Consider the following 27,467-nt stretch of genomic DNA (forward strand, 5'->3'; position numbering starts at 1 on the left):
CTGGTGTGCTCAGTTTTGTAACTAATAATCATCTTTATTGTCACAAGTAGACTTACTTTAACATTGCAATGAAGTTACTGTGAAAATCCCCTAGTTGCCACACTCCGGTGCCTGTTCGGGAACAGAGGGATAATTCAGAATGTCTTTTGGGACTTGTGCGAGGAAACCGGAGCATCCGGAGGAAACCCAGACAGACCAGGGGAGAACGTGCAGACTCCGCACAGACAGTGATCGAAGCCGGAATCAAACTTGGGACCCTTGTGCTGTGAAGCAACAGAGCTAACCACTGTGCTACCGTGCTGCCCATAAGCTTAGGAACTTCCCAGTTGCTGCACAGCTTAAGAGAACATTGCTCGTAAGGGATTCAAAGTCTTATATAAACATATTTGATATATACATACTAATTAATAGGAAATTCAATGTGGTTCGCCCTTAACTGCCATCTAAAATAACCCCAGCAAGCCACTCACTTCAAGTGTATTTAAGGATGGGCAACAAATGCCAGCAACACTCACATCCTGTGGAAGAATTAAAAAAAAGTGTAGGAGAAATCTCTTTGCCCAAGAATGTGGAACATGCTACCACAAAAGTGTAGTTGAGCCAAATAACCTAGATGCATTTAAGGGGAAGCTAGATGAGCAGAATGCTGTTAGGTACCGAGGAAGATGGATCGAAGAAGGTTCAGATGGAGCACAAAAACGGTTTAGACCATTTAGGCTGAATGGCCTTGTTTCTGTGCTGTAAACTCAAAGCCACATGGCTGTAACCAAATTGGGATACAAGTTTCAAGTGTTTAATTTTGTAATGTTTGGCCAATTATTAATTATTTTACATTGAATACTAACATTTTTTAATCTTGAGGCTAAAGGTAATAAAACAGTTTGTGATACGCACCATTCATTTAAAAAATAAAATTAACTCTTTCTTGCAGGTACTTCTACTTCAAATGTAATTTCAACTTGAACCGCACAAACCTTTCTCTCTCTCTCTCTCTTCCCCACCCCACCCCCTCCAACCCAAGCATTCCCCACAATTCAGTCTTTCTCTCACTCAATTTTTCTCAAATCTACGGTGAGCTGATCTTGTTAATTTGATCCACCTCCCGTGTCCTGAATGCCATTCCCACTAAGCCACTGATCGCCTCCTTGAACCGGTGTAGGCACACCCACGGTGCTGTTAGGAAGGGAGTTCCAGCATGTTGCTCCAGCAACAGTGAAGGAACAGCGATATATTTCCTAGTCAGGGTGGTGAGTGACTTGGAGGGGAACGTCCAGGTGGTGGCATCTGCTGCTCTTGTCCTGGATGGTAGTGGTCATGGATTTGGAATGTGCTGGCTGAGGAAACTTGGTGCGTTCCTGCAGCGCATCTTGTAGATGGCTCTTGTCTCAAACTCTATACATGCCACTGTTTCCATTTTTGTCCCCAACCATTATCTGAAGTTAAACCAGACTTGTTACACACCATTTAAGCCTCTTTAAATTTCCTCTCCACAAAAAGAACACTTGCATAAATTAAATGATCACACTCCACCTTCACTGTACCTCTACCCACTGGCTAAACCCTCATCCATGCCTTCCTCCTACTATAGTTCCACTGCACTAATATTCTGCACACTAATAAACTGGGCACCCTCCACTCTTTTCCCATCTATGCTTTTCCATGCTCTTAATTGTGCTGAGTCCCATGCACCCATCACTCCCTGCCCTTAGCTGATCTATGTTGGTTCCTGGTCTCTTGTTGCCAATTTAAGATAGTTAGGCTCAGATTTAAATCTCTCCCCTCAGTTTTCAGTTCTCCTTAGCTAAGGTCTTACAACTACCAAACTTTCTTCCTTCCTCTGGTCTCTTGTGTTCCTCCTTGTCTTTGCTCCACTGTTGTCAACCATGCTGTAATTTGCCAAGGCTTCATAATCGCTCTGCCTCCCCACCCTCTTCATAAGATCTTGCTTAAAACCAATCTATTTGACCAATTTATCACCCCTCCTAAATTCTGCTTTGGCCTGGTGCCGACTTCTCTTTGCACAATCAAGCAATGTATTTTGTGTCACCTTGGATGTGTTATGTCACCTTGGAGGTGTTATATAAATTAGTTGTTTGAAAATGGAGGATTGTAAGGGAGTTGTTGAAACGCGGAAGATTTTCTGTATTGGTAGGTACCTCTTGGATGATGAGAGAATGATGACTTTCATCTAGTATAGACTTTTTTTTTCATTCAATCCAAAGCTGAATGTGGGGTGCAGGAGCAATGGGTATTTCCAAAAACATCAATTGTGTAGATGAGCAAATGAGGTCAACATCTGAAACCAGAGTGGGCATTTTGAAATTGGGTGACTGGGAACATGGGTAAATAGGATGGGTGCATTACCTGGATGTAAGAGTTCTGAACCAACATGGTAGGCCTCTGTCGGAGGGCGTAGATGTTTAGTAAATCAGTTCTGAAGTTGCATTGTCTACAAATAAACTAAAGATTATAGTGCCTGGTATGCAAATAAATTAATGGGATACTTTTATACAGGAAGTATTTTCTATTTGATCTTTTCTCCTTTTTTTGTGTGGGGATTAATTCATGATTCTCTTTTACAGACTGGCTGTAACCCAGTAAGTGCCTTTGCATCATTCAGTAAAAGTACCACACTTATACCGCCACTACAAAGGGTCACCATTCCCAGGGCAAATGATCTTTTCTCCCACCGTCACCAGGTGAATCCCGAATTATTTTCAGAAGGCTATTCGCTGCCATCATATGGCCCATTTGATAGCTCCAGTGACGGAGATGTCATGATCCCCTGCGAGTTCTGTGGGATAGCATTGGAAGAAGATGTGTTATACCATCATCAGGTAAGAAAACCACACACGCAAAGTCTTTTATTTAACAAAGCAGTTCACAGGTTAAACCTCCCTCTTCTGTCAATAATCCATAGAACCCTACAGTGCAGAAGGAGGCCATTCAGCCCATCAAGTCTGCACCGACCCTCTGAAAGAGAACTCTACCATGCCCACTCTCCCACCATATCCCCGAAACCCCGTGTATTGATCATGGCCATTCCACATAACCTGCATATCTTTGGACTGTGGGTGGAAACCGGAGCACCCGGAAGAAAGCCACGCACACGGTGAGAATGTGCAAACTCCACACAATCATCTAAGGCCTGAATCGAACCCGGATCCCTGGCACTATGAGGAAGCAGTGCTAACCACTGTGCCACCGTGCCGCACCTAATATAAGAAAGACTTGTTAATTCCCATGCACCAAATGTTATACCTGAAAATGTGTTGGGTTCTGATTCAGCTGTTTAATAGATCACATGATTTTTGCTGTAAAAGGACATTTTTAAAAGGACATTTTGTCATAGCTTTTTGCTGTGCACTCCCATTGGGACAATCCCAAGAAAACCAATATCAGGGGACCCCAATCATGCAAATGTCCTGATGCGTACAAGAAGAAAAGTTTCGACCAAATGTATTTTTTTTCAGCAGTACTCCAGTTCCGTACAAACCAACTAGATTACATGATAATTCATATAACTTTAAAGGATGTGGAATTGTAGGACATGTTCTGCCACCCAAGTGAATGTGATGGATAGAAGCCCAATTGTTTCCGAGGGTGGGGGCTTGAACCACAGGCATTTTGGAGTTTTCTTCTGTTACAATATTTGCAGTCACTGAGTGGCAGTCACCCGAGGTTGTGCTCAGTCTCCACACTTGATAACAAATGTGCTTATATTTATTATTCCACAAACCTGTGGTACATGTCAGGCAGCCTTGATCTGATTAGGTTTTGTTCATCAGCAAAAACATAAACTGAAGCTAGCAGCTATTATTGCTTGAATTTCGGCATTGCAAAGACAAAATAATATTTTTAGAAGCAGCTAATAGTTTCATTTCAAAGTTACAGTAGTCAGCCTAGCATAACTTTGAAAATAAATAAATATATATTTACATAAGCATGAATATATATCTCTTCCCTGTAATCTCTCCCTCTCGTTTTTCTTCCCGTTCCCGGTCTCACTCTCGTTTTCCTCCCATCCCCACTCTCTCATGTTTCTCCCCTCCCCGCGCTCTCGTGTTTCTCCCCTCCCCGCGCTCTCGTGTTTCTCCCCTCCCCGCGCTCTCGTGTTTCTCCCCTCCCCGCGCTCTCGTGTTTCTCCCCTCCCCGCGCTCTCGTGTTTCTCCCCTCCCCGCGCTCTCGTGTTTCTCCCCTCCCCGCGCTCTCGTGTTTCTCCCCTCCCCGCGCTCTCGTGTTTCTCCCCTCCCCGCGCTCTCGTGTTTCTCCCCTCCCCGCGCTCTCGTGTTTCTCCCCTCCCCGCGCTCTCGTGTTTCTCCCCTCCCCGCGCTCTCGTGTTTCTCCCCTCCCCCGCTGGCTCTCGTGTTTTCTCCCCTCCCCGCCGCTCTCGTGTTTCTCCCTCCCCGCGCTCTCGTGTTTCTCCCCTCCCCGCGCTTCGTGTTTCTCCCCTCCCCGCGCTCTCGTGTTTTCTCCCCATCCCCCGCGCTCATCGTGTTTCTCCCCTCCCCGCGCTCTCGGTTTTCTCCCCTTCCCGCGCTCTCGTGTTTCTCCCCTCCCCGCGCTCTCGTGTTTCTCCCCTCCCCGCGCTCTCCTGTTTCTCCCCTCCCCGCGCTCTCCTGTTTCTCCCCCTCCCCGCGCTCTCGTGTTTCTCCCCTCCCCGCGCTCTCGTGTTTCTCCCCTCCCCGCGCTCTCGTGTTTCTCCCCTCCCCGCGCTCTCGTGTTCTCCCCTCCCCGCGCTCTCGTGTTTCTCCCCTCCCCGAGCTCTCGTGTTTCTCCCCTCCCCGCGCTCTCGTGTTTCTCCCCTCCCCCGCCCGGCCTCCTCTTGTTTTCTCCCCCTCACCCGCGCTCTCGTGTTTCTCCCCTCCCCGCCGCTCTCGTGTGTCTCCCCTCCCCGCGCTCTCGTGTTCTCCCCTCCCGCGCTCTCGTGTTTCTCCCCTCCCCGCGCTCTCGTGTTTCTCACCTCCCCGCGCTCTCGTGTTTTCTCCCATCCCCGCGCTCTCGTGTTTACCCCTCCCCCGCGCTCTCGTGTTTCTCCCCTCCCCGCGCTCTCGTGGTTTCTCCCCTCCCGCGCTCTCGTGTTTCTCCCCTCCCCGCGCTCTCGTGTTTCTCCCCTCCCCGCGCTCTCGTGTTTCTCCCCTCCACCTCGCTCTCGTGTTTTCCCCTCCCGCGCTCTCGTGTTTCTCCCTCCCCGCGCTCTCGTGTTTCTCCCCTCCCCGCGCTCTCGTGTTTCTCCCCTCCCCGCGCTCTCGTGTTTCTCCCCTCCCCGCGCTCTCGTGTTTCTCCCCTCCCCGCGCTCTCGTGTTTCTCCCCTCTCCCTGCTCTCGTTTTTCTCCCCTTTCTGGTCTCTCGTTTTTCTCCCCTCCTCCGCTCTCTCTCGGTTCCCCCCCCCCCCCCTCCTTGCGCGCTCTCGGTCCCCCCCCCCCCCCCCCCCCCCTCGCGTATTCTGTTTTCCGCCCTCCTCTCGCGCTCTCGGTTCTCCTCACCCCCCCTCCTTGCGCGCTCTTGTGGCCCCCCCCCCCCGGCGCTCTTGTTACCCCCCCCTCCCCCATAGGATCAGTGTGATTTCCGACCACCAACAGCAAAACCACCTGATCAAGATATCAGTCGGCCATTCCTAGTCAACAACACTGAGACAAGGGAATTTCCGCAAGTTCCCATTCACCGGCAGAGACACCAGGGTAAGTGCAAGTGACAGTGGCAGTTTTTCCACATTGCTTACTAATTAGAAATAAGCTGCATCCCTACTGGTGTTGGGGCAAGGAGAAGAGAGATTGAGAGAAAAGTCAACAAAAACTCCTTAATTGCTGGCTAGACAGGAACATGGAAAAGCCCTAGGCACAGAATGACTGACTCGCTACATTGGCCAGAAAATGTGGGTGATTATTGTTGTATTGCCCCTGTGCCCTCTCTTCTGAGACGATTCAACCATCCTGAGGTTTTTCTTTGAAGTGTTGCTAATCCTTCCGTACAATACCAGATTGGTAATTCTTCATATGTGTCTTGCTGGTGGGAGTCAGGGGCTGTTTTACCTTGCGGATATCTCAATCGTACTGTGGTCCAGCTCTGAGCATATGGACTTGACAATGCTCAACTTTTTTTAAAACTTCCTTGCTCCTTCCCCAGTCTAGGGCACTGATGCCAATCATGTCCTTCATTCTACAGTAGCTGAGATAAGCTAACTACAGACCACTGAATCATCAAAGAATCTGGGAAATGACACATTGAGTTTCTTCTTTGAGTGTTTGGTGTCCACATTTTACTTTTAAACAGAAGAATAAAAAGAATAAATTGTGTTTTGTAGCAGTGTTGAGTTCTTCATGTTCTGTGTTTAATTAAAATACTTTGTGCCTGACTAGTGAATTTATAAAGGGCAGCTTTGTTTTAAAATTAACGATTACAATGCTCTTCTTGTTTATGTTCTGTAAATGCAGGAGATGTCAGACCAAATCATTTTTCTCATCTAGATAATTTTGTCCAGCCAAGATCAGCGATTCGACCTTCAGTTCGAATGAGACCAACGGGAGTCCCAGCAACATTCAGACAGGGGAATGGTGCCCAAATATCCCTAGCAAGCCAAGATGCAGAGACCATTGTCCCAAATACGAGAGGTGTCAAGGTTTCCAACAGAGAAGCATCTGAGCTGAGACGGCTGAACCGGAAACCTCTGGAACCATCAGGGGGCTCTACCCGCCCTATTGGAGACGTGTTTCCAGAGAGCTCCAAACCCACTTTTCCACATGTACCTGCTGCTAGATCCAGGTGATAGTGTGTTGAACACTAGGGGCAAGTAAATGAGCATGTAGATAATTTTTAAATACCATCCACTTAAAGCCCAGTATAATCATCTGTAACACACAAATGGATTCATTTTCCTCGATGTTTGCTGTCTTGTAGAAACCTGTTGCTGGGGTGGCAGGAAAATGATGAGCTTTTCCCTGATGGTTGGCTGTTTTAAGTGCATTTCCCATTGTGTACATGAGTCACTGGTACTAAACACCAGGGTTTCTCCTTCAGATCACTGACCCAGTGAGTTCCCCACTGAAAAATGTGCATAAATTGCTCAGGTGACGAGGAGATTAGGCTGTTATGGGGTGTATAAGGGAGGTGATGGTGTAGTGTTATTGTCATTGGACTAGTAATTCAGAGACCCAGAGTAATACTCTGGGGACCTGGTTTCAAATCTCACAACAGCAGATAGTGGAATTTGAATTGAAAAAACATCTGGACTTAAGTCCAATGGTGACCATGAAACCATTGTTGATTGTCATAAAAACTGGTTTACTAATGTTCTTTAGGGAAGGAAATCTGCCGCCTTTACTTGGTCTGGCCCTCATGTGACTCCTGACCCACGGCAAAATAGTTGACTCCTGACCCACGGCAATGTGGTTGACTCTTAAAATGGCCTAGCAAGCCACTCACTTCAGAGTCAATTAGGGATGGGTAATAAATTATGGTTTTGCCAGAGATGCTTGCATCTCATGAATCAATAGAAAAAATGTGGCCACCATTGGCTAGGTTAGCATGTATTGCCCATCCCTAGTTGCTCTTCAGACCGTGCTGGTGAGCTGCCTCCGTTGCGGTTCATGTGGTGTAGGTACACCCACAGTGCAGTTGTGGAGGGAGATCCAGAATTTTACCCAGTGACAGTGAAGGATAGGCAATTATATTTCCACATCTGGGTGGTATGTGGCTTGGCGGGGAACTTGTAGTTGTTCTTCGAGGTATTAGCAGTCATGGGATTGGGAGGTGCTGTTTAAGGAGCATTGGTGAGTTCTTGCAGTGCATCTTGTAGGTGGTACACATTGTTGCCATTGTGCTTCAGTGGTGAAGGGAGTGAATGGTTATGGAAGGAGTGTTAATCAAGCAGACTGCTTTGTCCTGGATGGTGTTAAGCTTCTTGAGTGCTGTTGGAGCTGCACTCATTCAGGCAAGTGGAGAGTATGCCATCAGCCTTGACTTGTGCCTTGTTAATAATGGTGAGACTTTAGGAGTCAGCAGCTAAGATTATTGCTGCCGGATCACTAGCCTCTGACTTGCTCTTTTAGCCACCGTATTTATACGGCTAGTCGAGTTCAGTTTCTGCTCAAAGGGTGGCACGGTAGCACAGTGGCTAGCACTGTTGCTACACAGCGCCAGGGTCCCAGGTTCAATTCCCGACTTGGATGACTGTCTGTGCGGAGTCTGCACGTTCTCCCCTTGTCTGTGTGGATTTCCTCCAGCTGCTCTGGTTTCCTCCCACAAGTCCAGATAAACGTGCTGTTGGGTAATTTGGACATTCTGAATTCCCCGTCGGTGTACCCGAACAGGCGCCAGAGTGTGGCAAGTAGGGGATTTTCACAGTAACTTATTTGCAGTGTTAATGTAAACCTCCTTCTGACAATAAAGATAGTTATTATTATGGCAACTCAGAGGATATTGATAATGGATGATTCATAGATTGTAAAGCCATTGAATGTTCAGGGAGATGGTTTGATTCTTGTTAGAGATGGTCATTGCCTAGCACTTGTGTGGTGCAAATGTTAATTGCCACTTGTCAGCCCACAACTTGCTGTTTTTGAACAGCGGGTGCTTCAGTAACTTATGAATTGTGAATGGTGCTGAACATTGTGCAATCATCAGTGAACATCTCACTCCTGACCTTATGATGGAAGGAAGGTCATTGATGAAGTAGCTGAAGATGGCTGGGCCTTCGGCCAAGGATTCCCTGAGGAACTCCTGCAGTGATGTCCTGGGACTGAGATGATTGACCTCCATCAACTACAAACATCTTCCTTTGTGCTAGATTTAACTCTAAACAGTGGAGAGTTTCCCCCCCTGATTCCCATTGACCCCAGTTTTACGAGGGCTCCTTGATGCTGTACAGGGTCAAATGTCGCCTTCATGTTGAGGGCAGTCACTCTTGCCTCACCTCAGGAGTTCCGCTCTTTTGTCCATGTTTGAACCAAAGCTATAATGAAGTATAGGATTATTGTTTTTTTTTTTGCTTTTTAAATTCCCCCCCCCCCACCCCAATTAAGGGGCAATTTAGCATGGCCAATCCACCTACTCTGCATATCTTTGGGTTGTGGGGGTGAGATCCACGCAGACACGGGGAGAACGTGCAAACTCCACACGGACAGTGACCTGGGGCCGTGATCAAACCTCGGTCCTTGGCGCCGTGAGGCAGCAGTGCTAACCATTGCACCACCGTGCCACTCTGAGTATAGGATGATTCTAATCGGTCTCGCCTCCGAACAATCCCTCTTCCCAAAAATCAACCTAGTGAGCCTTTAAGCATTCCCTTTAAGGCAAAGATATCTTTTTTTTTGTACAGAGACCGAAACCAACCACATTACTCCAGCTGTGGTCTCACCAAAGCCATGTATTATTGCAGCTGGATTTCCTTACTCTTGTATGCAACACTAAGGCTGACCTACCATTTGCCTTCCTGCTTGCTTACTGTATTCTGCAAGTTAACTTTCTGTGGAAGGACACCTGAATTCCTTTGAACACCAACATTTAAGTTCCTGTCCATTTAAAAAAAAAATACACGTGTTATACCAAAGTGAGTAACCTCTCATTCCATATTGTACTCCCTCTCCCACTTTGATTGCCCATTTACTTAACCTCCTTTTACAGACTCCTAGCTTCCTTTTCCACCTAGCCTTGTATCATCAAATTGGAGCATATTGCCTTGGTTTCTTCATCTAAGTTTTGAATATAGATTGTAAATCAATTTGTGACATGATTGTTGTAGGACTTTTTAGAAATCTAGTTCCAAAACATACCAAAGACACAGACACAAGTTATCATCTGGCCATGACTTCTCAATTTTATCCCATTCTCACTCCAATCCTACTTGTATCCCGCATCTTTGCTTTCAATGAGAAAACCAGCCAAAGATAGCAGTCTTCCCTGACCCTGTTGCTGAGTGAGGTTCTTCGTTGCACATGACTGTTTAGGGGGACTGAATTCTGCTCTTTCATTCTTGGGGTCTCTATTAAAGCCTTTGTTTACTTTTCAGTCTGAGAACAGAAGGATCCAGGATTTCTAGGAATACAGTTCCTCCTACCTCCAGGAGCAGAGTTCCAGGAATAAAGGTAAAAAAACATTTGGCGGTTGCCGGGATAAAAAAAGGGATCAAGTTGGTGGTTACTATAAAAAGAATTATTGAAATAAAATCATTACTCCTCTGCGCTTTTCCTACTAAATGCTTTTCTTTTTCTTTTTCTTTCCCATTATGGAGATTTTTTTCTGCTCCCTTTTTATATTCATGCTTCAAATTTCAAAGCATGTCTGGAAGATGTGGAATATCAAGGACTGGTATATCAGATGGAGTAAATCATATCCAGAAGCTGACCATGGATCTTTTTATCTGGAATATTTTAGTATTGGCCAAATGCAGAACATGATTTCTATCTCTTTCTTACTTGAGGAAATGTAACAATTACCATACAAACCGTTTAAACTTTTCAAAGAAATTCTAAATTACCGGTGTCTGAGTGAAAGGATCGCAATAGCAAGATTTCAAATTTTATGACTTTTTTCACTGTAACAAACAAAAAGCAATACTGACTAAACAGTATTTCAGTAGGCAACATTTATTCTAAACAACAAAGGTTTTCTCGCCTTTAACTTTTGAAAATCATTGAAAATCTGTCCCCACAGTTCGACTTTATTCGTCCCTTAAGTAGACACACGATTCTCCAGGAGCCAGTCCAAAGCTATTCTCTTTTCCAGCTGGGTAACTTCTAATTGTCAAACTAACCTTTTGGGTTACTCTGGAGATCTCTGCTTTTTTAGTTAAAGCTAACTCTTATGAACTCGGCCTCTTTGATTCAAACGCAAACCCCTACCAGTGTTCTATGTGGTGAACAACCACAGCGACTGACGGCTGCTCTCCCTTCCTCTCTTGCCCCCATCTCCGTGCTGGAGCTGTCTGGGACAGGAACTGTAATTCTCCACATTCATGGACATAGACATTTTTTTCTGGATAACTGTACTACAACTCTGAACCAAGGCTGATCATGTTCTTGAAGAACGTAGCCATGATGTTGGACTGGGGTGAGCACAGTAAGAAGTCTTCCAACACCAGGTTAAAGTCCAACATGTTTGTTTCAAACACTAGCTTTCGGAGCACTGCTCCTTCCTCAGGTGAAGTCTATTCCTTTTGGTCTCCCGTTTCTCAGGCAAGCATTGTCCTTCACCTGAGGAAGGAGCAGTGCTCCGAAAGCTGGTGTTTGAAACAAACATGTTGGACTTTAACCTGGTGTTGTAAGACTTCCTGCTATTCTTGAAGAATTGAGGGAGGTTAATTATTCTTCAGCATGTTTCTTGATTACTGCTTGTGGTCTCCTGAAAATTGTTGCACCCCTGCATGTTTTGTACCTTTCCTATCCAAGTCTGTTACCAAACCAAATCTTTGATTTTCCATTTATTTCTTGCAGTGTTCTTCAAAGCAGTTGTCTTATTTGTTCTTTTTTGCTCAACAATGTCACGAACAGTAGAGCAAGTAACAGCTGCTAATTGACCCCATGATTCTTGATCTTGTTGAACCCAGCAAGTTATGGCCCAGAATCCTTTACTCAATTGCTATTTCGATATACCATTTCTCTGACTCATTGGGATCGATTAGTCTATCTGTAATCTAGTTTTGATTGTGAGTCAATTTATACAGAGTGTGAAGTCTATTCCTTTGGTCTCCCGTTTCTCAGGCAAGCATTGTCCTTCAGTTCCACTCCACAGGTCTTAATCCTTAAAAGCAGGCAACAAGAAGTCCATGTTTAGAAGCTCGATCTTTCAGACTGTCAAATCTGTCATTTGTTGTTCAGGTTCAGATAAGCCGGGAATCAAACCCGGGTCCCTAAACACTGCTATCGTGCTGCCCCAGAAATGGCCACTGAGCAACTTTCTGCTGCTTTCAGGAAAGAGATGAAAGTTTGTCAAAAATGTTTCTTTTTTTGGTTATTAATATCCAAAACTGGGTGTGGCTGTCAGGATTCCTGCACCTGACCTCTAGCCTGTGAATTCTGGTGGAATGTGCACATGTATAAATGTTAAGTGCATTTGGTGAATAGCTTGCTGATGCTCACTGAGCTTACAAGTGAAAAATAACTGCTTTGATATGGATGTCAGGAAACATTGCTGGCCAATATTCCTGTACTGCAGCATTTTCAGGAAAATGACAATGGGTACCTCTTCACGTGACTAATGGGTTCCATTATGTATCTATTTTCTATTTCAGCAGAATATACCGAAAAAAAGACCAGAAAATGATGGGAAAGAAGAGGAGTGATGAAGTGGAACTCAACTACTCATCGCAATGGTGTCCAACGCCTAAATTATATTTAGTGCTCAAACTCAGGACTTCCTTTCATTTTCTATGCAAGAAAATTATTTGAGTGTGGTTTAACTGGTAGTGTTTTTATTTCCTCTCAACTCTCCTTTTAAACCTCACAACAAAACAGATGTTTCACAGGAGCTCCCTTTTGTCCCTGCAACCACATAACTAAAATGGCAACGGACATTTAAATTTGGTGACTTCCTACACACTTGGAGATAGATTGGGGGATATTTTCTAATTCAGCTGAATGACAATTTGGGGGGAAACATGAAGAAAAGTTCAATTTTTGATACAGCTCAAGAGGAAATGGGATGAGATAATGGGATGTGCTATGGAAGTTCACAGCTTGAACGCCTCAATGATTTTATCTAATCAATTCAAAATATCACACAATAGAAAAGGGCTACTTAAGGTTCAATAGTCGTAACATAGCTCAAACCACAAGAGTAGTACTTAGCCAATACAAATACCATAAGTGTAGATGTTATAGACTGAAATATTTTCCAGTTCCTAATGTATGATTTTTCTGTTCTATATCTTGTCATTTTGGGTGATGGCATAACTATTTCTGTGCTGATAATGATGGTATCTGTCCTTTTTGCCTACGCTTCTCTCTAGGTCTTTTCTCTTGCTGCTTTGCCTTTTTTTTTACAGTGGGCTCATTTGCTTCTGTCTGTATCGTGCTCCATCGCTGTCTCCTTTTTCTGTTGTTTGCTGTTTTAGGTGCCTGCTATCGGCTTCACTTCTCTGCTTTCTCTCGTGCGTTGATTTACTTAGGTCTGTATTGTGCTTTACTGATGCCTAAATTGCATCATGCAGAAACCGCACACTTACGTTGTGGTCAGTACAGAATTCAAGAAATAGTTTTGTCTTTCAGAGGAATTTTGCACATGTAAAAGTTTTAATCTGCATTTTAGGAGTTGCAGACCCAGTCCTAATGACTGCGATGAAGTGTCTTTTTTTAAGACCACTGTTGTTTTGCAATCAAGTCTGCTGCTCTGGGAATGTTTTTAAATACAGAAACCGTAGAGGCAGTTTATTGGAAATGTATTTACACTTTTCATGAAACATAGGTAATTTAGAAAAGCATTGGGTGAGCTTGAATTGTTATTCAGACTGTTGAGTTGTGACCTGTTGTTGCTGGAGGAAATTGGGAGCATAAAGAAGTTCAAAAGTTGTAAAACTAATGACCTTTTCATCATTCTTGCTTTGTTTGAAAACTTGTTTGAAAACTGATAAACATTGTACTCAATGAAAATTACACTTTATAGTGTTGGGGTTTTCAGAAAATGAAGTGAGAAGGTGAAAATTCAAGATCTCTGGGGAGAGGTGGGAAAGATGAAGAGGAAATGGGTGATTGCAGGCGTGGGGGTGGGGGGGGAACAGCGGGAAGGTACCAGTGAAAGGCGAAGGCATCAGATCCAAATCAACTACTTGTGGCCCATGCCTTGGAGCAGCATGGCTGGGAAAGGATTACCTACTTGGCTGTCTGCTGGTGAGAAATGTGGTCCAACAGGGAAGAGAAATTTTATTCAGAAAGTTTATAGAGGGCTGTAAACAAAAATGAATAGTTTATAATAGGTTACATTTGGGCGGCACGGTGGTGCAGTGGTTAGAACTGCTGCCTCACGGCGCAGAGGACCCGGGTTCAATCCTGGCCCCGGGTCACTGACGGGTGGAGTTTACACATTCTCACCCCCACAACCCAAAGACGTGCAGGGTAGGTGGATTGACCACGCAAAATTGTCCCTTAATTGGGAAGAAAAATTGGGTACTCTAAATTTATTAAAATTAAAGGTTACATTTGTGGCTTGCACTGTAGAATTGTTGTTCTTGGGTTTGATGTCTGTCTTTTGTGCAACCGTTTAATGTATTAGATACAATTATTCAATTAACCACTTTTTAAGTTTTAAAAAAGATGGATGCCTCTCTGCTGGATCAACTGGTAAGCATTTTGCTGCTTCTGTAGGAGGAGAGTTTGCTTATATTTTTATTGCTATTTATTAATTTGTGAAGAGATGTCCTTGTCACAATAGGCAGAAGCTCCATTTTTTTTTGTTCAGTGTGGGTTAGGTGTCAGTCAGTCCTGCCACTGAATCCACAATTGGAAAGTTGTAGGACATTTTAGAATATTTTACACAGTGGTAAAATAGCCTTTCGTGCCATTTGTGTAGTTTTAAATGCCCATATTGAAGACACCTTCATTGTAGACTTGTTCTCATTTTAAAGTGTAAGAGACGTGTTTAGAGTTGTCTGTTCAAACTAGATTTATGACCTTGGTGAATTCAAAGAGCTACTGTTTGCGACTAATTCTACTTCAGCATATGGTTGAGGAAACCAGTTTAAAACAAAATGGTTGCTTTATTTGGTTTTTTTGTGCTAACTAGATTAAATCATCATGAAACTGAAATATTTGAGATCTCCCCTCAAGGTGAGGGAACAAGTGGTCATTGCACACCTTCCTTTTCCAGCTTGTTGGTAGAATGGCACTGGGCTGTTAATCTGTTGAGGATTAAGTCTCAAACTGCAAACCCAACTACACCAGTACTCTGCATCTATAATTAAACGAGCAAATGTAACTTTGAGGAAAATCATCCCCGAACATCATCTCTTCTGTGCTCAGCAGCTCATGAGGAAACCACTGCTTTTACATCATGAAAACCTCCTTTTACATGGACAGATTTGTTATCTAACCACATCTGTTGGGATCATTTTTTATTTCCCTCAACCCCCCTCCAGCATTTCCTCTTCCCCTCAGAGTAGAATCACACAGCCAGTCAGTTCCTGGAAGAATGGAGGGCTTTGCAACTGTGAGCAACCCTGTCACCAAAGCAACGTGTAAATATTTTTTGCTTAATTGGGAGGGGATCAAGAGGAACCTTATTAGTTTTGTTACTTTAATGTCACCCTCTCCAGTAAAGTAATGATTTCCTGAATATTTTATGAAGGAAATGTGTGGAAAGAGTAAACAAAGGCTTAATCTAGTAGAATCAATACCTGTGGAATGAATAAGAATGAACCCCTGCAATTTGTTAGCCATAAACAAAATTTTAGTAGTTTCAAAGTAAACACAACTTTGTCATTGGCTAAACCCTTTTAATCCTATATTTACACCTCTTCCCAGTTCATATTCTTCAGTGTCCATTATACTGTCTCCATGGGATAACCATTCCACTCGGTGTGTGGACTGAATTTGGTGACTATATCCTTTAAATAGCTGAACTATTCTGCTCATACAATGTGGTTTCTTTTAATCACCAGCACAGTTATCCAATTGTCAGTCACCAAGATTTTAATGACTTCTTCTGTAACGTGTAAAATGTATTGATTTTCAATATAAATAAAGGTCAAGTGGTTACAGACATTTCTTTTGTGAAATTTGAGTGAATGATGAGCTATATAATTATGATCTGCATCTAACCTGATTACAGTAGTCCCCCGTTATAACGCGGGTGTTGGGGTCCAAGACAGCCACCTGCGTTGCATCCGAGCTGTGGATATCCACGATGGGGGTTTTAAATTTATTAAAAAATTTATGCATGCGCTTCCCATTGTGAGTCTACGGGGAGTGGGGGGGAGAGGTCAGACCCCCGTAGACTCACAATGGGAAGCACATGCATAGATTTTTAAATAAATTTAAAACCCCCATCGTGGATCTAATTAAAACAAGCTCTCTGATTGCCACAGAATGAGGAGTTATTCCAGAGGGAAACCCACAGAAACTTACCAGGAACTCTGGTGGGTTTCACCAAACTGGAGGAAAGGATTGCCTTTCAAAAATATGTTCTGACCGCCACCGGTTTAAAGAACCTGTCTGCTGTGCAGGGTTGAGGCAGCTGTAGCTCTGCACTATCCACTTCCGGACGCTGTGTGAGCTGCTCCTCTCTCACAATCTCCCTCCAATCAGCCGGCAGTGTCAACTTCAGCGGCTGGGTCACTTTGATCCGGAGAGGGAAGCTGACAGTTGGGGTCCATAAGCCCCCCTGCTGTATATTGCGAGACTACTGTATAAACTATTCAATTGTCAAAAAACAATACAGCATAGGAGCAGGCTCTTCAGCCCTCCAAGCCTGTACTGGTCATGATACCAACCGTTGCCAAAACCCTCAACACTTCCTAGTGCCCTATCCATGTCGAGATGCCTTTTGAATGCTGTTAATGTATCTGCTTCCACAACCACCTCTGGCAATCACCATCCTATGTGTAAAAAAAAAACCTGCCACGCACATCTCCTCTAACCGTAAACCTATGCCCCCTGGTGACTGACCCCTCTACCCTGGGAAAGAGTGCCTGCCCATCCACTCTCCATGCACCTCGTATCTTAGACATTTATCACGTCACCCCTCAAGCTCTGTCCTTCTGATAAAAACATTCCGAGTCTATTCAGCCTCTCCGCATAGCTAACACCTTCCAGACGACCAGAATTATGCGCAATATTCCAAGTGCGGCTGTACCAACGTTCTAAACCACTGTAGCAAACTGCCAGTTAAGCAAGCCTTTTTGTGACAAAGGTTGGTTATTATTTATATACTCAATGTCCCATCCAGTGAAGGCAAGCATTCCATATGCTTTCTTGACTACCTTGTCCACTTGTGTTGCCACCTTTAAAGATCTGTGGACAAGCACACCCAGATTTGACTTTCTATATTCCTAAATGTTTTGCCATTTACGTTCCCGTGTTAGACCTACCAAAATGCATTATCCCTCATTTGTCCACATTAAACTCTATTTGCCATTTCTTTGCCCAAATCTCAAACCTATCTGTCCTGCTTTATCCTCTGACAATCCTCAACACTATCTGCCACTCCACCATCAGATTACCTTTCAAGTGATAAATGCATAGGCTATGAAAGTTGGTAGTCAGGTGAGTTTTAGTAGATTACTTAGTCTAAAGTGACTCCTTGCACTAATTGTCTTTTTTTCCATTTGTTTCACCACTGATCCAAGATATTTCTCATCGTGGTCTCGTGAATTTGCCCTTCAGCCCATCGAGTCGGCACCAACAAAACTGTACTAATCCCACTTTCCAGCACTTGGCTCAATGGCCTTGAATGTTTGACATTTCCACGTACCTTTAAGCTTGAATCCTTTTCAACTCAATTTAAGGCACTTTAATACCCTACTAGATCACCAAACATACCTACTCTTGCCTCCCCTGGAGGGATAATTCTCTGACACCTGGTCCATTCCTCCATTACCACATTCCCTGCCCATAGCCTCTTCCTGTAACACTTGGGTCCATAACCATCACTACATCCACTTTCCATGCAATCGCATGTGTAACACCTGCTCCTTGACTCCACATTGTCCAAAACCCCAAACTGGTTTCACAGGTCGGCGCAACATTGAGGGCCGAAGGGCCCGTACTGCGCTGTAATGTTCTATGGTGAAGCAGAATTTAACTTGCAGGTCTTTCAGTTTCATCTAATGTATTTGCTGTTCAATGCAGTCTCCATTGGGAAGACTAAACACAGGCTGGGTGACTGTTTTTGAGTGACACCTTCACTCAGTCCACAAGCATCTGTAACTTGTTTTGCTTTGAGTGCTGACCCTTGTTCTGATACTGTACATTTTACACCATTAGTGTTTAACTTATTCTTGTGTCCAAGGTGAGATTAACAGATATCAAAGCACCCACTTATCATCCCTCATCTTCTATTCTGTTCCTTCTCCAGCTATATAATCCATTACATTTCTGCCCCCTTTTAGGTCTAAAAAGTCCTTTTGGTAACTAGGTCAGAACCTGACCTGTTCTAAAGTCTGCCTTGGAGAGATCAAAGGAAGGTTGGGTGTAAGGTATTTAATTCTATGAGACAGTTGTGCAGTAAACTGTCCATTTATTTCTAAGATGATTTCTGCCTGTATGCAAGGTGGTGTTCCATCTTGCCATGAGAAAGGTGGCCAATGAAGCCATTGTTGAGATTGGGTCACAAGCTTCCCAAGAGCTGTGGGCAGCAGAGATGCAGCTGCTTGAGATGAGCTACTCCACCTGGATGTGAGAAGACAACAGTCGAAGGGATGAAACCTGCAGCCATTTAAGGATGACTTATCAGAGCTGGCTTTCTCCGTTTTAATTTCTTAAATCCACCACCAGCAGTAAAATGCCTGGAGCTATCACTTACTATTTGGAGGAATAAATGGTGTCCATTGGTCAAATCCAACCCAGCCAATTACCACGCTATCAATCTACTCCCATCATCAGCAAACTGATGGTAGGAGTCATCAACTACTATTAAGTAGCACTTACTCAACAATAAGCTGCTCACAGACATGTGGTTTGGGTTCCACCAAGGTCACTCAGCTCCTGACCTCATTACATCCTTGGTTCAAACATGGACAAGAGCGCTGAATGCCTGAGGTGAGGAGTGACTGCCCTTGACATCAAGGCAGCATTTGATTGGAAGGAGCCCTAGCTGAACTGGAATCCATGGGAATCGGGAAACTCTTTCCACGGGTTAGAGTCATACCTGGCACAAAGGACAAGGGTTGTGGTGGTTCGAGGTCAATCATCTCAACTCCAGGACATCACTGCAGTGAGTTCCTCATAGTAGTGTCCTAGGCGCAACTATCTTCAGCTGCTTCATCAAAGACCTCCCTTACATAAGTCAGAAGTGGGGATGTTTAGGGCAGCATGGTGGCGCAGTGGGCTAGCACTGTGGCCTCACGGCACTAAGGTTCCCGGCTCTGGATCACTGTCAGTGTGAAATTTGCACATTCGCCGTGGGTTTCGCCCCCACAACTCAAATGTGCAAGCTAGGTGGATTTGCCACACTAAATTGCCCCTTAATTGGAAAAAATGAATTGGGTACTCAAAATTGGGATGTTTGTAGATGGCTGCACAATGTCCATCACCATTCACGACTCCTCAATGAAGCAGTCCAAATGCAACTAGACCTGGACAATATCCAGGTTTGGGCTAACAAGTTTCAAGTTACATTCAACCCCTCCAGCACTGATGAACAGTGGCAGCCATATGTACCATCTACAAGATGCACTGCTGTAACTTAACACAGTTCCTTAGAAAACACCTTCCAAACCCATGACCACTGCCATCTAGAAGGACAAGAGCAGCAGAGACCTGGGAACCCCACTACCTGGAGGTTCTCCTCCAAGTCACTCATCACCCCGACTTGGAAATATATCGCCGTTCCTGCACTGTCGCTGGGGCAACATCCTGGAACTCACTCCCTAACAGCACAGTGGGTGCACCTACACCACATGGACTGGAGCAGTTCAAGAAGGCAACTCACCACCACCTTCTGAAGGGAAACTATGGATGGACAATAAATGCTGGCCTAGCCAATGATGTCCACATTTTTGTGTGGTATACAAACTAGAGCTCGGTGGCGAATACCATGTGATAAGTGTAAAAGAGGAGTTTTCTTTTCTGTAATTTAAGTTTCATTCTAAGTGTTTAGTTATTTTCTGTAAAACCTTTTTTGTCATTCGTTTGAACCTCCAGTTACTAGCTGAATCTTGGGTCTCTCTGGAGATTTTCCATTAAAAACAAGTACCACTTTAAAATCTGTTTCAACTCTTTAATATGAATGTAATTCCCATTCATACATCACACTGCTTTAGGTACCAATGCAGACTAAATCAACAATACAGATGATTTTTAGATGCATTCATAAATAATTGCAATAAATATACATCAATGACTGTACAGAGCACATTAACACCTGTATGTTGATATGTCCTTTTATTTTAAAGTTTATCTTGTTGCTCTCAGTAAAATGGAGCAGTTGTAGCAGCAGATTAACATTACCACAGCCAGCACCACATCACTCTAACAAGGCAGGGACAAAGAGCCAGATCCACACTGGTGTCAGCCTTTTTTGGGGGGGGGGGGGGGGGGGGGGGGGGGGGGGGGGGGAGAAATTATTTAAGCAACAATATGATACACTTGTTTAAAAGTACCTGGATGTGCTCTTCTTTACTCTCCATGAAATGAACCATTGCAATTGAGTGTTCACGTGACAGAAAAGCTCCATTTTACTCTAGCCTGACACGTAAACCAATGTCACACAGGTTCAACACCCTTTATGCTTTTGATCATAAAATGCTAGCTGAAATTAAGACTTGTTTGTCATATTATGGGGCAAACCCATCAGTACTGTTGAAAATAAATGAGCTTAAAAAAGCCTTGTTCCTGCACAATGCTGTATACAAGGGTTCTGGGTATTTTCAGTCAGCTGAATCTCGGTCTGAAACATTCCACCCATCTCCTCCCCCCCCCCCCCCCCCCCCCCCCCTCACTGCATTAAATAAACCAGAGTGAATAAAATAGATCATTTCACAGCACAATCGAATTTAACATAACTTAAGTCTGTATCTGGAAAGCAGATCAAGGATTACCCTGTGGTTGTATGATTTGATTATAAAATGTGCAAGCACCCAACAAAAATAAACTCCCATCACAAACACTGGCTGTGGGTCAATGCGCTCTTTGTCTGCCAAATAACTTAACTCTAATTACACAAAACCTTCATTCACTCAGTTATTAAGCAGGCCCTTCACTTGCGTACTTCCAGGCTATCCGGCCATTTCACAGCAAAAGAAAAAATATACACTCTACACCCTATGATAGTTTATATTACACATTATGTATCTAGAGGTTGTGTGTACCTTGAGCCTTGTACTGCAAGCTGTAAAACCTGTCAAATCTCCCTGCATTGCAAGGGTCAGGATAAATCCAGCAACACGCCCAGGTACATGCCCTTGCTCTTGCCTCTCCTGCCTGGTTATTTTGATGCCCAATACTAACATCATAGAAAAATGGTAGAATCATATGCCCAAATTGTTGTGATGACCTCAGCTCTTCAATTCAATAAAATTGCTCCTGATTAATCCCGGACTTTAAAAAAAGCTAATGTTAGTTCCATTGATATGGGATACCTTGATAAATATAAGTTAATGGATATTGAGGGTACTGAAAGATAACATCTGCCATATTCTTCTTTGTAAAGCTAATACAAAGAAAATAAGCTGCAAAAATGAGTAATAAAACCTGACGAACTGGCTACTTAAAACAAAAAGGGTGCTAGAGATTATTACATACAGTATCAATCTGGATTTATCCAAATGTACTTGAGATACACATGAACTTTACCACCCCTATTAAACAAATGACTCCCACTCAGAAAATCAGACAATGCCAGGGATACATTCTCACAGGAGGCTGTAGGAGGTCAAGGTTCTGCTGTCTTCCAGCTCTTATTTTCAAATTTATGTTAAGGTATAACTCTTCATGGCTGTTGCTCATTTTTACAAGCTCAGTGATCTGCTATGGACTATATTAATGCAAAGAAAAACCCCAAGTTGTGGATTTATACCTGTAACCGTCAGGCGCTGGGAGGGCAGGGAGAAAGAATTTGCACAAATCTTTGTTCTTTCTGGAAAATATGCACCATTAGCAAATGCATGCATACGTACATGTGTACGTTCATTATACTACGTCAAGGTTAGATACTTCAATATGGTCAGAAACGTTTAACATAAACAGCTTTGCCCTTGATGTGCCTCCAAACTGTTCTCTGCATCACTGATGTGCTCATCTCAAATATGAGAATGTTCAGATATTCAAAGGCAATGGCAATCCTCTAATCTGGAACCACAGCGTGTAATCTCTGTGGCTGTATCTTCAACACAGATCTTTCCCTCATTTCAGGTTCGATAGCAGTGATGCTGCCATCCAGAGCCTGAGTTGAGCCCTATTACATCACTTGTATTGTGCACTATTTACATACTTTTACACCTTACAGCTTGCTCCTGTGTGATGATAATGCTTTTTTGCCCATGCACACAACTAAACTTCAAATGGCTTGGATAAAATTAAGTCACCAAGTCACAATGCCTTTTAGGTGCGAACAGTATATACTTCGCCAAGATGTTCTGCAACATTTGGAAAGAGCAGCATTTTACAATGAAGTTAACCAATTTAGTGCTGAATGTGTTTTATAGCTTTCATGCATTGTTAAACAGTGAGAAAGACTATGGCCAACATTTCAAAAATGGCTGTAAAGTAAAATTTAAACTTATTTAATCTCATTCCTGGAGTTTAAAAATGAAAAGATGGAAATTTGTGCATTGGGCTGTGCAGGATCTTTCTACATAACTCAGGCTATTTTCATATCAAATCTATGGTAAGATAGTTTTATTTAATTAGGGCTCATTGCTACTGCTCGCTTTTCAACTTCAATATAAAAAAATTCAAAATGAGTCAAGGGGACAGGATTCAGGGTTAGTTTTGAGATGTATCACAGTCTCAGCCAGAGACCACACACTTCACTGTGGGGAGAGAGATAAATAAATTAGGGTGTGGAAGTAATCGGAGGCCACACTCACTCATAGCCTCCTGTCCACCCATTCGGATGGGAACAGAGTGTAATTTGAAGACCTAAGGGGGAAAATGAAGGGGGTGAACTAAATCTGCACTGATTATCAGAAACCGACTTCGGGCAAAAAATACCTTTCCAGATACCCGTGTCTCAATATTATCCATTCCCAATCTTATTACCAAGCTCTGTTGAATTATGGACTATATTAGGCATCGTTTGTCAGCGGAAAGCGAGATATCCCATAAATGCATCTACCCCCAGCTCCAAATCACGGCTCTTGGTTACTGTCCACCTCAATACCACTGACAATCAGCAGGGAACTTTACAACAAAATATCAGAGGTCAAGAGTCTCCGTTCAGTGTGACAAAATCCTACAAAATGAATTAAGGACACAGCTGAGAGACTCTTGATGGCAAAGAAGGCATCTGTTAACATGCTGATCCAATCAATATACCAGAAGTACTCACAACCGCATATTTTGTGGGAGGAGGAGAAGAGGGGTTGGGTCACATGATCCATATAAATCCACCTATAGCTAGAAGGTTCATCGCCAGTAGGTGGACGTACGCCTTTCGTACACTGATGATCACAACAAGTTAACTTTGGAGCACTTCAATTCTGTAGAACACATGTGCACACAAGTGGTTACTTAACATTTAGAAACCAAAGCTGATGTGGGAGAGAAGATGTATCTAATTTTGGACAGTGCCCCCATGTGTGCGGTTGTGCACAAGGAAAAGTAAAATTATTTTTCCTCCAGTCAGAATTTGAAGGATAAAATGCTGCTCCGAAGTTAAGATCACAAGAGTATAAAAACAGTTATATCCTACAATGAACTATTATCCTGTTTGACCACAAGTATCTGTGTTTTAAAGGTACAGTAACATACACTGCTGTAGTGGTAAAAGCACCGTACGCTCTTGGAATAGCTGCTTGACAAGACAGCAACACACCATTCTCAGTCCGTAAATAGAAATGGAAATTTACAAAAAGAAAGTTTGCACCAGCATGGAAGCATTTTGCTTGTGACGGGTTCAAGACAAACAGCTCCGCACCTCGGCACAGATTCCACCTGCACTTCCACCTCAATTCCTTTTCTTAAAAGTAGGGTGAAGGAAGTCCTTGCATTGCCGTTTGTTGCAAAAGGATCTGGGAAATCCAGGTGTATCCTGCTCAGCCGCTGAGAGGGTCTTCACGGTAGTGGATGGCATAGCGGAGCTTTTCCAGCATGATGTCGAGTGAGGAATACTGAGGAAGTTTAATCATAAACATACAGGTTTCCACCCTGATGTATCGGGAATCTGGTGAACCTGACCAGGAGAAACAAGAACAGACAAGTTACAAAAGATGAACAATTCCCAGCAGTCCCAACATATTATTTACATCTGTAGATAAAATGCAAAGAACAAAGAAAAGTACAGCACAGGAACAGGCCCTTCGGCCCTCAAGCCTGCACGGACCATGCTGCCCGTCTAAACTGAAATCTTTTACACTTCCGGGGTCCATATCCCTCTATTCCCATCCTATTCATGTGTTTGTCAAGATGCCCCTTAAACGTCACTATCGTCCCTGCTTCCACTACCTCCTCCTGCTGCGAGTTCGAGGCAACCACTACCCTGTGTAAAAAACTTGCCTCGTACATCTACTCTAAACCTTGCCACTAGCACCTTAAACCTATGCCCCCTAGTAATTGACCCCTCTACCCTGGGAAAAAGCCTTTGACTATCCACTCTGTCTATGCCCCTCAATTTTGTAGACCTCTATCAGATTGCCCCTCAACCTGCTTCGTTCCAGTGAGAACAAACCAAGTTTATTTAACCTCGCCTCATAGCTAATGCCCTCCATACCAGGTAACATCCTGGTAAATCTCTTCTGCATCCTCTCCAAAGCCTCCACATCCACATGGTAGTGTGGCGACCAGAATTGAACACTATACTCCAAGTGTGGCCTAACTAAGGTTCTATACAGCTGCAACATGACTTGCCAATTCTTATACTCAATGCCCCGGCCAATGAAGGCAAGCATGCCGTATGTCTTCGTGACTACTTTCTCCATCTGTGTTGCCCCTTTCAGTGACCTGCGGACCTGTATACCTAGATCTCTCTGACTGTCAATACTCTTGCGGGTTCTACCATTCAATGTATATTCCCTACCTGCATTAGACCTTCCAAAATGCATTACCTCACATTTGCCCGGATTAAACTCCGTCTGCCACCACTCTGCCCAAGACTCCAACCGATCTAAATCCTGCTGTATCCTCCGACAGTCCTCATCGCTATCCGCAATTTGCATTTATACAAATTTCCTCATTTACTATTTTTATAAACTATTCATTCTTTGGAACCATTTGTATTCAGAATCACAGAAAATACAATGCAGAAGATGCCTTTTGGCCCATCATATCTGCACCTACACATGAAAAGCACCTGACCTGCTGACCTAATCCCATTTGTCAGCACTTGGCCCATAGCCTTGAATATTATGACATGCCAAGTGCTCATCTAGATACGTTTAAAGGATGTGAGGCAATCCGCTTCTCTCACCCTCCCAGGCAGTGCATTCCAGACTGTCACTTTCTGGGTAAAAGAGTTTTTCCTCAAATCCCCCCTAAACCTCCCACCCCTCACTTTGTGACTGACTCTTCAACTAAGGAGAACATCTGCTCCCTATCCATCCTGTCCATGCTCCTCAATCTTGTACACCTCAATCAGGTCACCCCCAAGTCTTCTCTGCTCCAGAGAAAACAACCCAAGCCAATCCAACCTCTCTTCATAACTTAAATGTTCCCCCCAGGCAACATCCTAGTGAATTGCTTCTGCACCCCCTCCAGTGCAATTATATCTTTCATATGTGGACAGAATTGCACACAGTACTCCAGCTGTGACCTTGCCAAAGTTCTACACAACATAGAACAGTACAGCACAGAACAGGTCCTTCGGCCCTCGATGTTGTGCCGAGCATTGTCCGAAACCAAGATCAAGCTATCCTACTCCCTGTCATTCTGGTGTGCTCCATGTGCCTATCCAATAACCGCTTGAAAGTTCCTAAAGTGTCCGACTTCATTATCACAGCAGGCAGTCCACTCCACACCCTAACCACTCTCTGAGTAAAGAGCCTACCTTGGATATCCCTCCTATATCTCCCACCCTGAATCTTACAGTTATGCCCCTTTGTAACAGCTACATCCACCCGAGGAAATAGTCTCTGAACGTCCACTCTATCTATCCCCCTCATCATCTTATAAACCTTTATTAAGTCGCCTCTCATCCTCCTCCGCCCCAAAGAGAAAAGCCCTAGCTCCCTCAACCTTTTCTCATAAGATCTATCCTGCAAACCAGGCAGCATTGTGGTAAATCTCCTTTGCACCCTTTCCAATGCTTCCACATCCTTCCTATAGTGAGGTGACCACAATTGCACACAATACTCCAAATGTGGTCTCACCAGGGTCATATATAGTTGCAGCATAACCCCGCGGCTCTTAAACTCAAGCCCCCTGTTAATAAATGCTAACACACGATAAGCCTTCGTCACGGCTCTATCCATTTGAGGGGCAACCTTCAGAGATCTGTGGACATGAACCCCAAGATCTCTCTGTTCCTCCACATTCCTCAGAACCCTGCCATTGACCCTGTAATCAGCATTCAAATTTTTTCTACCAAAATGAATCACCTCGCACTTATCAGGGTTAAACTCCATCTGCCATTTTTCGGCCCAGCTCTGCATTCGATAATGGGCTATAGGGGCTGGTTTAGCTCACTGGGCTAAATCACTGGCTTTTAAAGCAGGCCAGCAGCACGGTTCGATTCCCGTACCAGCCTCCCCGGGCAGGCGCCGGAATGTGGCGACTAGGGGCTTTTCACAGTAACTTCGTTAAAGCCTACTCGTGACAATAAGCAATTTTCATTTTTCATGTCTCTCTGCGGCCTACAACAGCCCTCCACCTCACCCACTATTCCACCACGCTTCGTGTCATCAGCAAATTTACTGACCCACCCTTCAGCCCCCATCTCCAGGTCATTGATAAAAATCACAAATAGCAGTGATAAAAATCACAAATAGCAGAGGACCCAGCACTGATCCCTGTGGTACACCGCTGGTAACGTCTCCAGTCTGAAAATTTTCCATCCACCACCCTCTGTCCTCTATGTGCTAGCCAGTTACTTATCCAATTGGCCAAATTTCCCTCCATCCCACACCTCCTTACTTTCTTCATGAGCTGACCATGGGGAACCTTATCATACGCCTTACTAAAATCCATGTATACGACATCAACTGCTCTACCTTCATCTACACACATAGTTACCTCCTCAAAGAATTCAATCAAATTTGTGAGGCAAGACTTACCCTTCATGAATCCGTGTTGACTATCCCGGATTAAGCTGCATCTTTCCAAATGGTCATAAATCCTATCCTTCAGGACCTTTTCCATTAACTTACCGACCACCGAAGTAAGACTAACTGGCCTATAATTACCAGGTTCATTCCTATTCCCTTTCTTGAACAGAGGAACAACATTCACCACTCTCCAGTCCTCTGGCACTATCCCCGTGGACAGTGAGGACCCAAAGATCACAGCCAAAGCTCTGCAATCTCATCCCTTGCCTCCCAAAGAATCCTTGGATATATCCCATCTGGCCCAGGGGACTTGTCGACCCTCAGGTTTTTCAAAATTGCTAATACATCCTTCCTCAGAACATCTACCTCCTCCAGCCTACCCACCTGTATCACACACTCATCGTCAAAAACATGGCCCCTCTCCTTGGTGAACACTGAAGAAAAGTATTCATTCAACGCCTCTCCT

At 44.0% G+C, this 27,467-nt stretch overlaps 2 protein-coding genes across 6 annotated transcripts in view; one reads left to right on the forward strand and one right to left on the reverse strand.

Annotated features, from left to right (window-relative positions):
• LOC119951276 (TRAF-type zinc finger domain-containing protein 1-like) overlaps positions 1-15,689 on the forward strand; it is a 64,078-nt gene extending 48,389 nt beyond the window's left edge. For 3 of the 5 annotated variants that reach the window (XM_038774674.1, XM_038774444.1, XM_038774357.1), the window contains 5 exons: positions 2,583-2,837; positions 5,555-5,681; positions 6,435-6,762; positions 10,007-10,082; positions 12,227-15,689. In XM_038774674.1, coding sequence (XP_038630602.1) covers positions 2,583-2,837; positions 5,555-5,681; positions 6,435-6,762; positions 10,007-10,082; positions 12,227-12,277 — 837 coding nt within the window. In that variant the 3' untranslated portion in view covers positions 12,278-15,689. The remainder of the gene's footprint in view (positions 1-2,582; positions 2,838-5,554; positions 5,682-6,434; positions 6,763-10,006; positions 10,083-12,226) is intronic. The other 2 variants (XM_038774594.1, XM_038774524.1) reach the window with 2 other exon arrangements.
• A 4,497-nt stretch (positions 15,690-20,186) lies between these two features.
• LOC119951523 (probable E3 ubiquitin-protein ligase HECTD4) overlaps positions 20,187-27,467 on the reverse strand; it is a 415,771-nt gene continuing 408,490 nt past the window's right edge. The window contains 1 exon segment of the mRNA XM_038774748.1: positions 20,187-23,976. Coding sequence (XP_038630676.1) covers positions 23,840-23,976 — 137 coding nt within the window. The 3' untranslated portion in view covers positions 20,187-23,839.

This window comes from Scyliorhinus canicula, chromosome 1 (genome assembly GCF_902713615.1).
Source record: "Scyliorhinus canicula chromosome 1, sScyCan1.1, whole genome shotgun sequence".
Lineage (NCBI taxonomy): Eukaryota > Metazoa > Chordata > Chondrichthyes > Carcharhiniformes > Scyliorhinidae > Scyliorhinus > Scyliorhinus canicula.